We start from the raw sequence: 12,558 nt of genomic DNA on the forward strand, positions 1-12,558 counted from the left end.
AGAGAGAGAGAGAGAGAGAGAGAGATGTACCACACATGTCTACACTCCCACATGCTGCTGCAGGAATGTTTACACTGGGCTGCCATGCGTCTGTCAGATCATGAAAGGGAGTTGGACGATAAGGAGTGATGGAGGGAGGCAGCTGAACAGACGTGGTGGTATTGTTGTCATGCTCACACCTCTCTTCCTTAGTTTCATCAGAGCAGTACGCTGCTCATATTCTGAACTTGACTGGAATGAGACATGGGGGTGAGGGGCGTACACACATGCACACAGATACACACAGACATCCAGGGATGCATGCAGGCATTCATGTGCACGCACACACACAAAGCCCTGAACTTCACCCACCTATGGTCTCTGCTCTTTGGGTGAGGGTACACACAGACACACTAATACCATACAACTATTTTAGAATTATTTTACCACCCCTGTCCCTCTCCAACAGTCCCTGTCCCAGCTGGTTGCCTGAAGCAATATATTATCCTATTTAGGGCCCAGCACTGCTCTGCAATCTCCCTTAATGACATAATGTGTTATGATGTCCAGTCAGGCCTGACTAGTGTTGACTGGGTCAGATGTGGGATAGAATCAAAATCGGAGTAGCCATGTTGTATCGGTTGGCCTCTCCTCTCCCAGAGCACGACTCACTCAGAACTCCCCCCTCGATTTTATGTGCATCAGATATTAAGACGGACTGACAGGCTACTGGTGGAGTCATCTTTATCCTGTTACCTTGGTCTAATCTACGCAGTTCGTCTGTGACAACAGTTTTTAACCTCTCTCCGAATGAAATCATATTTTTATCAGCAGCAACAGACTGGTAGAATCATCGGTAACACTTTATTTTATTGATGGTGAAAGCTGCAGGCTTACTTTCCTAGTAGTCTATTTATGATATTATCTAAGAAAATTCTGATGACTATGGATACTTTCTGGTACTTACAGTAGGCCTGTGTTAGGATAGAGGACCCGGCAGTCTGTTTAGTTGGTGTGGCGCAGCAACAGTTGCAACAGAGTCAGTAGATCGGCGTTATTGGTTGTATACTCTTAGAAAAAATGGTTCTTCAGAACCCTCTTTGGTTCTAGATAGCACCTTTTTTTCTGAGAGTGTAGCCTATGCCTACAGTGCAGGTGACGGAGAGGACTGGATCCAGTGTTATATTGACAAAATATAAAACAGACAGATGAGGAAAATGGTGGCACTGGTTAGGGGAAAATACGTAACTTCATTAAAACATAACACATTTGACCAATAGCAATAGATTAAATCGACTCATTAGCCCACAAAGGCAAACGCGCCTCAAACACAGGGCAAAACGCCCATAAACTAACGCATCTGAGTATAAACTGCAGTACTCAGTACTACATGTTACCTCAATAACAGATCTTACAATGCCTCACCTGGCATTAACCATTCATGTTTAAACAGGTCCATTTTCTCTCCAGCGAGGCACAGCAGGAGGCCTATATTGTATAAAGCTGTTTCTATGCAGTTTGTAGAATGGATTGCCCTCATTATTAATGCATTATCAAGGCAGAGTGATTGACAACCTTTATTTCATGCTCCTTTCTGTCCCTCTCTGGCAACTGTTTTAACCTCTTATCTCAGAATGAAATAATACTTTTTAATCGACAATCACACCTTTTTTGATAAGATGCTATTAATCAAATCATGCAATGCCTTGTGAAAGTCGGATTTTGTGTAACAGTCAAATGAATAATCAAGTTTGGATAATTGCAACAACAAAAAATCTGAGCTGTGACAAAGTGGGTTGGGGACAGGGGACTGCAGTTTGAGACCACGATGAGTGGTTTGATATGGTAATATGACCATGAATGTGTCCGAAATGGCACCCTATCCTCTATTTATTGCACTACTTTTGGCCAGACCCCATATAGAATAGGGTGCCATTTGGGACACAAATCATCTCTCCCCATGGGGAGGCACAGAGTGGGAACTATATTATGTTGTAGCTTTGCAGGAGATAAAGCCTAGCTACTGCCTATTAGCATGTCCATAAAATATTCAGAGTGAGAGCATTGGCCTCGGAGCTTCCTTTCCCTGCACTATACGCTCACACACACACACACACACACACACACACACACACACACACACACACACACACACACACACACACACACACACACACACACACACAGCATTAACTCTGAAACTTGGAAACCAGCTTGTTGACTCTCCTCCGTGTCACATTCTATTGGAGTCCAGCGTGAATGAGGCAACCCTCCCCAGACTACCACCAGTGTTTCGCTGTGTGTTTTCAAATTCGACTCCTCCCCAACCGTGATTTCCCTCTCTGCTTTATTTGAAATAGACCCCCCCCCCCCGCCTCTCTCCCTCTCTCTCTCTCTCTGTCTCTCTCTCTCTCTCTGTCTCTCTCTCTCTCTGTCTCTCCCTCTCTCTCTCTATTTCCGTCTCACTCTCTCTCTCTCTCTCTCTCTCTCTCTCTCTCTCTCTCTCTCACTCTCTCTCTGTCTCTCTCTCTCTCTGTCTCTCCCTCTCTCTCTCTCTCTCTATTTCCGTCTCACTCGCTCGCTCTCTCTCGCTCTCTCTCTCTCCCCCTCTCCCTCTCTCTCTCTCTCTCAATTCAATTCAATTTCAATTTCAATTCAATTCAATTCAATTTAAGGGCTTTATTGGCATGGGAAACGTATGTTAACATTGCCAAAGCAAGTGACAATGTTCTCTCTCTCTCTCTCTCTCTCTCTCTCTCTCTCTCACTCTCACTCTCACTCTCACTCTCACTCTCACTCTCACTCTCACTCTCACTCTCACTCTCACTCTCTGTCTCTGTCACCTCTCACCAGTTTAGTAGTTAAGTAAGTTGCTGCTCTACCAGGTCTAACACAGCAAGCTGCAGCTCTACCAGGTCTAACACAGTAAGCTGCTGCTCTACCAGGTCTAACACAGTAAGCTGCAGCTCTACCAGGTCTACACAGTAAGCTGCTGCTCTACCAGGTCTAACACAGTAAGCTGCTGCTCTACCAGGTCTACACAGTAAGCTGCTGCTCTACCAGGTCTAACACCGTAAGCTGCTGCTCTACCAGGTCTAACACAGTAAGCTGCTGCTCTACCAGGTCTAACACAGTAAGCTGCTGCTCTACCAGGTCTAACACAGTAAGCTGCTGCTCTACCAGGTCTAACACAGTAAGCTGCTGCTCTACCAGTTCTAACACAGTAAGCTGCTTCTCTACCAGGTCTAACAGGTCTAACACAGTAAGCTGCTGCTCTACCAGGTCTAATACAGTAAGCTGCAGCTCTACCAGGTCTACACAGTAAGCTGCTGCTCTACCAGGTCTAACACAGTAAGCTGCTGCTCTACCAGGTCTAACACAGTAAGCTGCTGCTCTAACAGGTCTAACACAGTAAGCTGCTGCTCTACCAGGTCTAACACAGTAAGCTGCTGCTCTACCAGGTCTACACAGTAAGCTGCTGCTCTACCAGGTCTAACACAGTAAGCTGCTGCTCTACCAGGTCTAATACAGTAAGCTGCTGCTCTACCAGGTCTAACACAGTAAGCTGCTGCTCTACCAGGTCTACACAGTAAGCTGCTGCTCTACCAGGTCTAACACAGTAAGCTGCTGCTCTACCAGGTCTAACACAGTAAGCTGCTGCTCTAACAGGTCTAACACAGTAAGCTGCTGCTCTACCAGGTCTAACACAGTAAGCTGCTGCTCTACCAGGTCTAACACAGTAAGCTGCTGCTCTAACAGGTCTAACACAGTAAGCTGCTGCTCTACCAGGTCTAACACAGTAAGCTGCTGCTCTACCAGGTCTAACACAGTAAGCTGCTGCTCTACCAGGTCTAACACAGTAAGCTGCTTCTCTACCAGGTCTAACAGGTCTAACACAGTAAGCTGCTGCTCTACCAGGTCTAACACAGTAGGCTGCTGCTCTACCAGGTCTAACACAGTAAGCTGCTGCTCTAACAGGTCTAACACAGTAAGCTGCTGCTCTACCAGGTCTAACACAGTAAGCTGCTGCTCTACCAGGTCTAACACAGTAAGCTGCTGCTCTACCAGGTCTAACACAGTAAGCTGCAGCTCTACCAGGTCTAACACAGTAAGCTGCAGCTCTACCAGGTCTAACACAGTAAGCTGCTGCTCTACCAGGTCTAACACAGTAAGCTGCTGCTCTACCAGGTCTAACACAGTAAGCTGCTGCTCTAACAGGTCTAACACAGTAAGCTGCTGCTCTACCAGGTCTAACACAGTAAGCTGCTGCTCTACCAGGTCTAACACAGTAAGCTGCTGCTCTACCAGGTCTAACACAGTAAGCTGCTTCTCTACCAGGTCTAACAGGTCTAACACAGTAAGCTGCTGCTCTACCAGGTCTAACACAGTAAGCTGCTGCTCTACCAGGTCTACACAGTAAGCTGCTGCTCTACCAGGTCTAACACAGTAAGCTGCTGCTCTACCAGGTCTAACACAGTAAGCTGCTGCTCTACCAGGTCTAACACAGTAAGCTGCTGCTCTACCAGGTCTAACACAGTAAGCTGCTGCTCTACCAGATCTAACACAGTAAGCTGCTGCTCTACCAGATCTAACACAGTAAGCTGCTGCTCTACCAGGTCTAACACAGTAAGCTGCTGCTCTACCAGGTCTACACAGTAAGCTGCTGCTCTACCAGGTCTAACACAGTAAGCTGCTGCTCTACCAGGTCTACACAGTAAGCTGCTGCTCTAACAGGTCTAACACAGTAAGCTGCTGCTCTACCAGGTCTAACACAGTAAGCTGCTGCTCTACCAGGTCTACACAGTAAGCTGCTGCTCTACCAGGTCTAACACAGTAAGCTGCTGCTCTACCAGGTCTAACACAGTAAGCTGCTGCTCTACCAGGTCTAACACAGTAAGCTGCTGCTCTACCAGGTCTAACACAGTAAGCTGCTGCTCTAGTCAGTGCAGCAGACATCAACTTACTACTACACTGAATGGCTACAGGATCTACTGTATGGCTACAGGATCTACTGTAGGATCTACTGTATGGCTACAGGATCTACTGTATGACTACAGGATCTACTGTATGACTACAGGATCTACTGTATGGCTACAGGATCTACTGTATGGCTACAGGATCTACTGTATGACTACAGGATCTACTGTATGACTACAGGATATACTGTATGACTACAGGATCTACTCTGTCTTATTTACAAGCTGCGCTATGATGCTATGACACAATGTAAAGGTGTGTGTGTGTGGTCGTACGTACACGTGTGGGTGTGTGTGTGTGGGTTGCTCTCTATATTGACTGTAAGCCATCTGGTGAGTAGGCGAGGATATGAGTTAAGACCAGACTACAGAGCTATAGCTATGATGCTATCTATCTACAGTCACTGCTTTGTCTCTTTGACTGCTTGGTTGTACGATAAGGATTGAACCACTTTGTTCATGATAGTACTCGTAACGTCTATGGTCTATTTTTGTTATTATTAGTAGTTGTCGCCATTCTGAATTCCTATTAGGCCTTCTCAAGAGTTCAACTTGTCATATGGTTGTAATGAGAAAGAGATGGCTGATTTAATCTCACTTCAGGGTTCTGCTGCTGGAACTGGGTCAACTTCAGAGACTGATTTTGAACAGACTGGTACACTCTGTGGCTCTGAACCTTTTCAGACCTAACCCAAAGCAGGTGGTGTGTTAGTAATGATGAGAACATGCCTGATTGACTGTCGTCATGTTATCAAGTCAACTTCAATCCAAAACTGAACCTCGATGGTCTGATTTGCTGTTCTGACTGACTGCATTTCTCTGTTCGTTTCAGGGTTTCATCGAAATGAGGAGATGAAGGCCATAGACGTTCTGCCCATCCTTAAAGAAAAGGTTGCCTTCGTATCAGGTGAGAAACACAGTGTCCCTGATCCATGGTGTTTACCATTCTACATGGTCTTTAGTATACAAGAATGTCATGTGAACTCCAGAACGAATGCACGTAAACACACACACACACACACACACACACACACAAACTGCCTCACTGAAGCTCTACATTTACTACAGAGCACTGGGAATAGGCAGCACATTATGGTGGGCACAACATAACAGCCTAGCCTACAACACAACACAGGGAAACATCAGGAAGGCAAGGTTTCCTCTACAGGGAGATGTAGCTACAGCTAAGCTGTGAGTGGAGCTCTCTGTGTGAACCGTGTCATGACCCTGACCTGCTGTGACTTACTGTTGACATGACTTAGTCATGTCAAGACTCATGACTTAGTCTTGCCTCTAACTAAAAGCTACAAAGTATGCTGTAAAAAGCTATAAATATGATGAGGGATTTTAACTCAAAGTACTCCTATTATTGTAAAATAGTAATGCATTCTTCAGTTGCCGGTATTACGATAAGAGTCCATTATACTGTAAAAGGTGAGGAGAACTAGCAGGATTTGTCAAACCCTTTTTAGTGGTTGTCCATTGTTGTGTGTTTCTGATGGTCCTGGTTCCTGTGTTCCCCAGGTGGCCGAGATAGACGCGGGGGTCCCGTCCTTACCTTCCCAGCCAGGAGTAACCATGACAGAATACGAACAGAGGACCTCCGCAGACTCATAGCCTACCTCGCTGGTATCCCCAGGTAGTGTTTCTTATACGTAAATGATAACTGAACACACTGTTGAACCCAGCCTGGCCTTGGAGCCTCCTTTCCCTGCACTACACACACACACACACACACAGTATTAACTCGAAAACTTGGATAATGAAAACCAGCTTGTTGACTCTCCTCTGTGTCACAGCGTGAATGAGGCAACCCTCCCCAGACTACCACCTGTGTATCGCTGTGTGTTTTCAAATTCGACTCCTCCTCAACCGTGATTTCCCTCTCTGCTTTATTTGAAATGGACTCATTTTGAGCAGTCACCTCCCTATGCAGCATTAGAGAGAATATTATACTCCAGCCCTCAGCCCGGTGCAGTACCGTTACCACTGACGGTTGATATAGTTTACTCAGTATACAGTGTGTGTGTGTCCGTGTGTGTCTGTATGCTTGTGCGTGTGTCTGTATGCATGTGTGCGTGTGCGTGTTTGTAGTGTAGTGCAGTGCAGGGCTGTATGTAGGTTAGACTACCCCTGGGCCTCTCTCTGTAGGGGCTGATGACGCCAGCCTGCCAGGCAGAGCAGAGGAGAGGAGAGCACATCAGAGTGGGTGACTTACTAATAACTAACTGCAGATAGATATTCTCAGACCAGATCTCTCTCTCTCTCTCTCTCTCTCTCTCTCTCTCTCTCTCTCTCTCTCTCTCTCTCTCTCTCTGTGCTGTTTAGCTGCAGTCAAGCTTCCCCTCTCCTCTGTCTGTCTCAGTGTTATTGGATACTAGCCTAGAGGCTGACTAGTGGTTAGGAAAACAGTCTAGGGGATCTGGTGCGGGCGGCGTCCGGAGGGAAGGGGCGTCGGTCTGGACTAGGACGTGGGTGGCGTGGGCATTTGGCTAATGGCGTTGCTAGTGGAACGTTACCTCGACTAGACTGTCTGTGCTGTCCACTCAGGGGGAGGGCAGTTTTACACCCTCTCTCTTTTATACACACAAACAAACTCTCGCTCTCACTTTATCTCTCACTCACTTTCTATTTCGCTCTCTCTCTCCGGTTCACTCGTTCTCTTCCACTGTTGTTTTATTTTTTCTCTCTGGGAGACGGTTGGGCTGGTCTTTTCAGAGAGTGAAGTCATAGTGATTTAGTTCAGAGCACAGGGCCTCCTTCTGTGCTGTGAGACACTCACGTTAAGCCTTAAACACTGGGGATATCCTTTTATGGTACTTTTGCAGCAGGACACTTTTTGTAAGCGGAGTCATTGAAGATCTCAACAGTTGAATTTTTTGTTTTGGTTTTTCTGAGGCACCTGGTGAGAGATTTTCACCACCCATTTCATTTTCATTTGAATATTAAGAATCGTTTTTTTTATTTTCTTATTCTAACATTTGTCATGGAATTACATCAAATATTTGAGTGGTTATTTGTGATTTTGGCTGCTTGTGGTTGTTGTCTTGGTTTGTCTCAGTGAGGAGGTGAGCAGACATGGCTTCACGGTCATCGTTGACATGCGAGGCTCTAAGTGGGACAGCATCAAGCCTCTGCTGAAGATCCTGCAGGAGTCCTTCCCTTCCTGTATCCAAGTCGCCCTCATCATCAAACCAGACAACTTCTGGCAGAAACAGAGGACCAATTTCGGGAGCTCCAAGTTTGAATTTGAGGTAGGTCCACCCTGCATAGTCTCTTGTGATGACATTCATACAGAATAATTTGAGCGAGCAAGCTAGCTACCTAGCGCGAGATTGGTTTATGGGTTCTGAGAATTGTACTATAGCATTATGACTCAACCGTTTTGAATCGATCATCAGATGTGGATCTTTTCCCAAAAGTGTCTGAGGAGATTGAATGTCTTAATCATCTTTAGGCTATACTGAGAATATGTTTGTAGTCTCTGGAGTTGTAAGGCATGAGGAAATTAGTTTGCAATTTGAATGTTTTTATTAGTTTTTCTTCAAATGAATTGTTTGCCTTCAAATGTAATGAAAGTTGTGTATAAGTGTTCCAAGATGTGGTTATGAGCCCTTGGAAGTGGTGTGTGGAATTGGAAAGTGATATTAAAGCAGTGACAGAGAGAGTCCCGTGTGGGTAGGAAGCTGGAGCTGTTAAATTGAGTTCTGACCTATTTAGTGTGGAACAAGGATATATGGGCCGCAGAGAGAGCAGTCTCAGTAAAGAGGGCAGTTTGATTAGGGACATCCAGATTGGCGTTAGTCAGAGCCCATTCACTGCTAAAGAATACACAACATACACATGAATGGGCTTTAAAGAGCTGTGGATACTGCATGTGTTGATGTTATCGCATAGGGATTTTATCCATGTGTTATGACTGCTAACATGGCTGCAGCTAAAGTTACTGGAATGTTTTTGCCTACCTTTTCAAGTAAACATTGGACGTAATAGATCTGTTGTTGACCACTCCTCATAATCCATGTTTAATTATGTTGGTTATAGAATTTTGACTCACAGTGATAACAGAATCTATTCTATTGGTTTAGTAACATGATAGTCATTATAATAATGATATCTGCATCTCGGGCGTCTCATGCATTAGGGTGTAATTTGATTGTGCCTCTCCCATAGAATAAGAATGACGTCTAAGTGTCATAAGATGACATTCTACTTCTCGGATCTCCTTCCATACCTTCCTCATAGACTGCAGTTTATATTAGTGTCTGAACCCTCTTCCTCCAGACGGTCATGGTGTCTCTCGAGGGCCTGACCAAGGTGGTGGACCCCTCCCAGCTGACGTCAGACTTCGAGGGCAGCCTGGAGTACGACCACGATGAGTGGATCGAGGTGCGCGTGGCCTTCGAGGACTTCGCGGGCGATGCCGCCCGGGCTTTGGCACGGCTGGAGGAGCTGCAGGAGACCCTGGCGCAGCGTGACCTTCCGCGCGACCTGGAGGGGGCACGGCGCCTCATGGAGGAACACGCCTCGCTCAAGAAGAGGGCCACCAAGGCCTCGGTGGAGGAGTTGGACACACAGGGACGCAGGCTGCTCCAGAGACTACAACAGGGTAGTGTCACCCCTGGAGGCTACACTAACCGCGGCGGCGGGGGAACGGATGCTAACGATGGGCTCACAAGCCACCCAGATGCCCACAACCTGGTGCCCAAAGTGAGTGCCCTGCTGGACAAGCTGCATGGCACACGCCAGCACCTGCAGCAGCTGTGGCACATGCGCAAGCTGAAACTGGACCAGTGCTTCCAGCTGCGGCTGTTTGAGCAGGATGCAGAGAAGGTGGGTTATGAACTAACTATACACTACTTTCACTGTTGTGTTAATAGAACAAGGCTTGTTTCTAATCAAATGACTCACATTTTAGTCCATATCTTTCATCCTAGCATTCGTAACTAGAAAGAAAGCAGTCTGTATTTGCACTAAGAATATTACTTCATAGCAAATAAAAAATCTGGCGAACAGAATGGGATAAGTAGCTGCAGGAGTAATGGTGCTTGTTTGCAGTATACTGTAATGGCCCATAGCCTGTCAGTGTGCATAGATCCAGCTACAGTTATATGGATGTCATGCAGCTATCAGCCAGATGGTGATGTGATGCCTGCCTGCTGTGGAAACAGACATGTTTGTCAGTTAGTCAGAGCAAAGCTTTAATTACATCTCCCCACCACCACCTCCTCTTCCTCATCCTCTTCCTACACCACCACCTCCTTCTTCCTCTTCCTCCTCTTCCTCCCCAAGCATGTCATTATTGTCTCCGGTTATTAAAGCATGTCTCAGAGGTCAAGTTGAAATGGTAGCTGTCACACTGAGGTTTCTTATCAGCTAGAGGTCACTCCAGGGTGACACGAATCTCGACCAGCTGTCTGGCGTTCCCAGTGACAACATCACGAGTGTAGGCAGTATGACAACATGACACTAGGGTCAGGGTGACACACAGTTCAATACAGTGGAGTGGAGTCATTCCATCTGCCTCCCTGAGAGTCCAAACATCCATGTCATCAGCCTTTAGCCCAGCCCCCCCGTTGCTCTCTGTCTCTCTCTCTCTCTTCCCCAGAGCTGTAAGATATAGTACCTCCTAATAGAGATCTTCTTCTGTGTGCTTGTGCCTGCCTGCGTGCATGTTTGTGTGCCCATGGGTGTGTGTGTGTGTGTCGCGCCATCCACAGATGTTTGACTGGATCATGCACAACAAGGGCCTGTTCCTGACCAGCTACACAGAGATAGGAGGGAACCACCAGCATGCCGGGGAGCTGCAGACCCAGCACAACCACTTTGCCATGAACTGTATGGTAAGAATACACTCTTCTACATTACTGATTGACTCAATGGTGTAACCGAATGACCATAAACTACTGTATCCCTCAGCCTTGTGTTATAAAATGTTGAAGCTTCTTGATAGTCATCTATAGCATATTTATAATAATCTATATCTTATTTCTTAATTATAGTCCCCCCCTTAAAGGGGCCACGTGTGTATGTGTGTGCTGACCGCCCTGGCCCTCCCTGGCTGCCTGCAGGGTTTAAAGGCCCTAGCTGTGTTCTTTAGGGGAAGATGATAAATCACTTGGTCTCCCTGCCCTCTCTCCCTCCCTCCATTCCTCCTTGCCCTCTCCAGCCCTCCCCTGTGCCTTGCCCTGGTTGTCAGTAGTCAGTACAGGGCCCTGGCTCCGGCCCCCATCTACTCTCTGCTGCTCATGGGACCAACCAGGGAAAAATGAGGGCATAAATTGAAGCCCTTGCTTTTTGTTGTACTGTATTTTGGGGATTCTCTAGATCAGGGATCATCAACTAGATTCAGCCGCGGGCCAATTTTTTTCTTGAGCGGATGGTCGGAGGGCCGGAACATAATTACAAATAATTTTTAGACTACAAATTGACCGCAAGAAGCCCAAACAGATATAATATTTGACTAAAAAATGTGTATATGATCACGTCTCTCTATTATGCGTGGGAATACTTATGAACAGATTTCCCAAATAAAAATCAATTGGAGCTGATTTCCTGGTGTTTTTACATTATGTATGTCTAACAATGAAAATTCAACCCCCCAAAAAATAACAATGAAACTTGTGGGGCCAAATAAAACAATTTGGCCCGCTGGCCGCCAGTTGGGGAACCCTGCTATAGATTGTATGATGGTCTAATACTGTAAAGTACACTTACACTAAGTGGCAGTGCTCTTTCTGTATGACATTGTTTCCTTGGACATATTCCTCTATACCAGGGATTCCCAAACGTTTTCACTCAGGCCCCCCGTCCAGCATTGGGGAACCCCCCCCCACACGTCTATTTCTATGAGCACAAACTGTTCACACCCCTCTTGTTGATGGAAATAATTTTGCAAGTTTAAAGCTTATTTGCTGCAATTCTACACATTTTGTCATGGGGTGCAAATAAAATGTTGCGGTTTTAAAGCACATTTTCTTGCAATTCTATACATTTTGCCATGTCTAATGTGTATTCATGTAATATTTGAGTAACAAATAAAGTACAACAATATCTATGGGCTAAAAAAACTAAATAAAAAAACGTTAGCTAACATGGGCTAATTGATCTGGACATTTCTGACAAGCTATAAATAGCTCTCTAAGGTATGCAATGACTAACATGACAAGAGGAACTGATGATGCTCTACCCAATTTCAAAATGTCACCTTTTGCATTCTACTATTACAACTTTCAAGAGTAAGTTTAAATCCGGACTGAGTTCCTTAAAATACATTACAGTATTTTATTTTATTATTATTATTTGATTTTTCTGCTGACCCCTCGCCACACAGTTTGGGAACCACTGCTCTATACAATTAAATGTTATCCTCTTATCATTTAGTATGATCTTGCTTGTAGAGGTTTATCAAGTTATTTTGTGCTGAGCCAGCCTAGCTTGTTTTGAGAAGCTGACAGACAAACAGGCCCCAGTGAGGCAGGGGGATCATCCAGACCTAGACCCAGCCCTGGTCACAGGCACACAGGCATTATTGTGCATGACTTAGCCATCAGTGTGCAGTGTCAACAATAGGCAGGGGGACTCTGGAAAAGAGGGACTGACG

At 45.8% G+C, this 12,558-nt stretch overlaps 1 protein-coding gene across 1 annotated transcript in view; it reads left to right on the plus strand.

Moving 5' to 3' along the window:
- LOC311108259 (triple functional domain protein-like) overlaps nucleotides 1-12,558 on the plus strand; it is a gene marked incomplete at its 5' end in the record, with an annotated part of 108,054 nt that overhangs the window by 21,372 nt on the left and 74,124 nt on the right. The window contains 5 exons of the mRNA XM_084150881.1: nucleotides 5,788-5,862; nucleotides 6,480-6,594; nucleotides 8,017-8,209; nucleotides 9,240-9,788; nucleotides 10,676-10,798. Of these exons, the coding sequence (XP_084007007.1) occupies nucleotides 5,788-5,862; nucleotides 6,480-6,594; nucleotides 8,017-8,209; nucleotides 9,240-9,788; nucleotides 10,676-10,798 (1,055 nt within the window). The remainder of the gene's footprint in view (nucleotides 1-5,787; nucleotides 5,863-6,479; nucleotides 6,595-8,016; nucleotides 8,210-9,239; nucleotides 9,789-10,675; nucleotides 10,799-12,558) is intronic.

This window comes from Coregonus lavaretus (assembly GCF_964263955.1).
Source record: "Coregonus lavaretus genome assembly, chromosome: 3".
Classification (NCBI taxonomy): Eukaryota; Metazoa; Chordata; class Actinopteri; order Salmoniformes; family Salmonidae; genus Coregonus; species Coregonus lavaretus.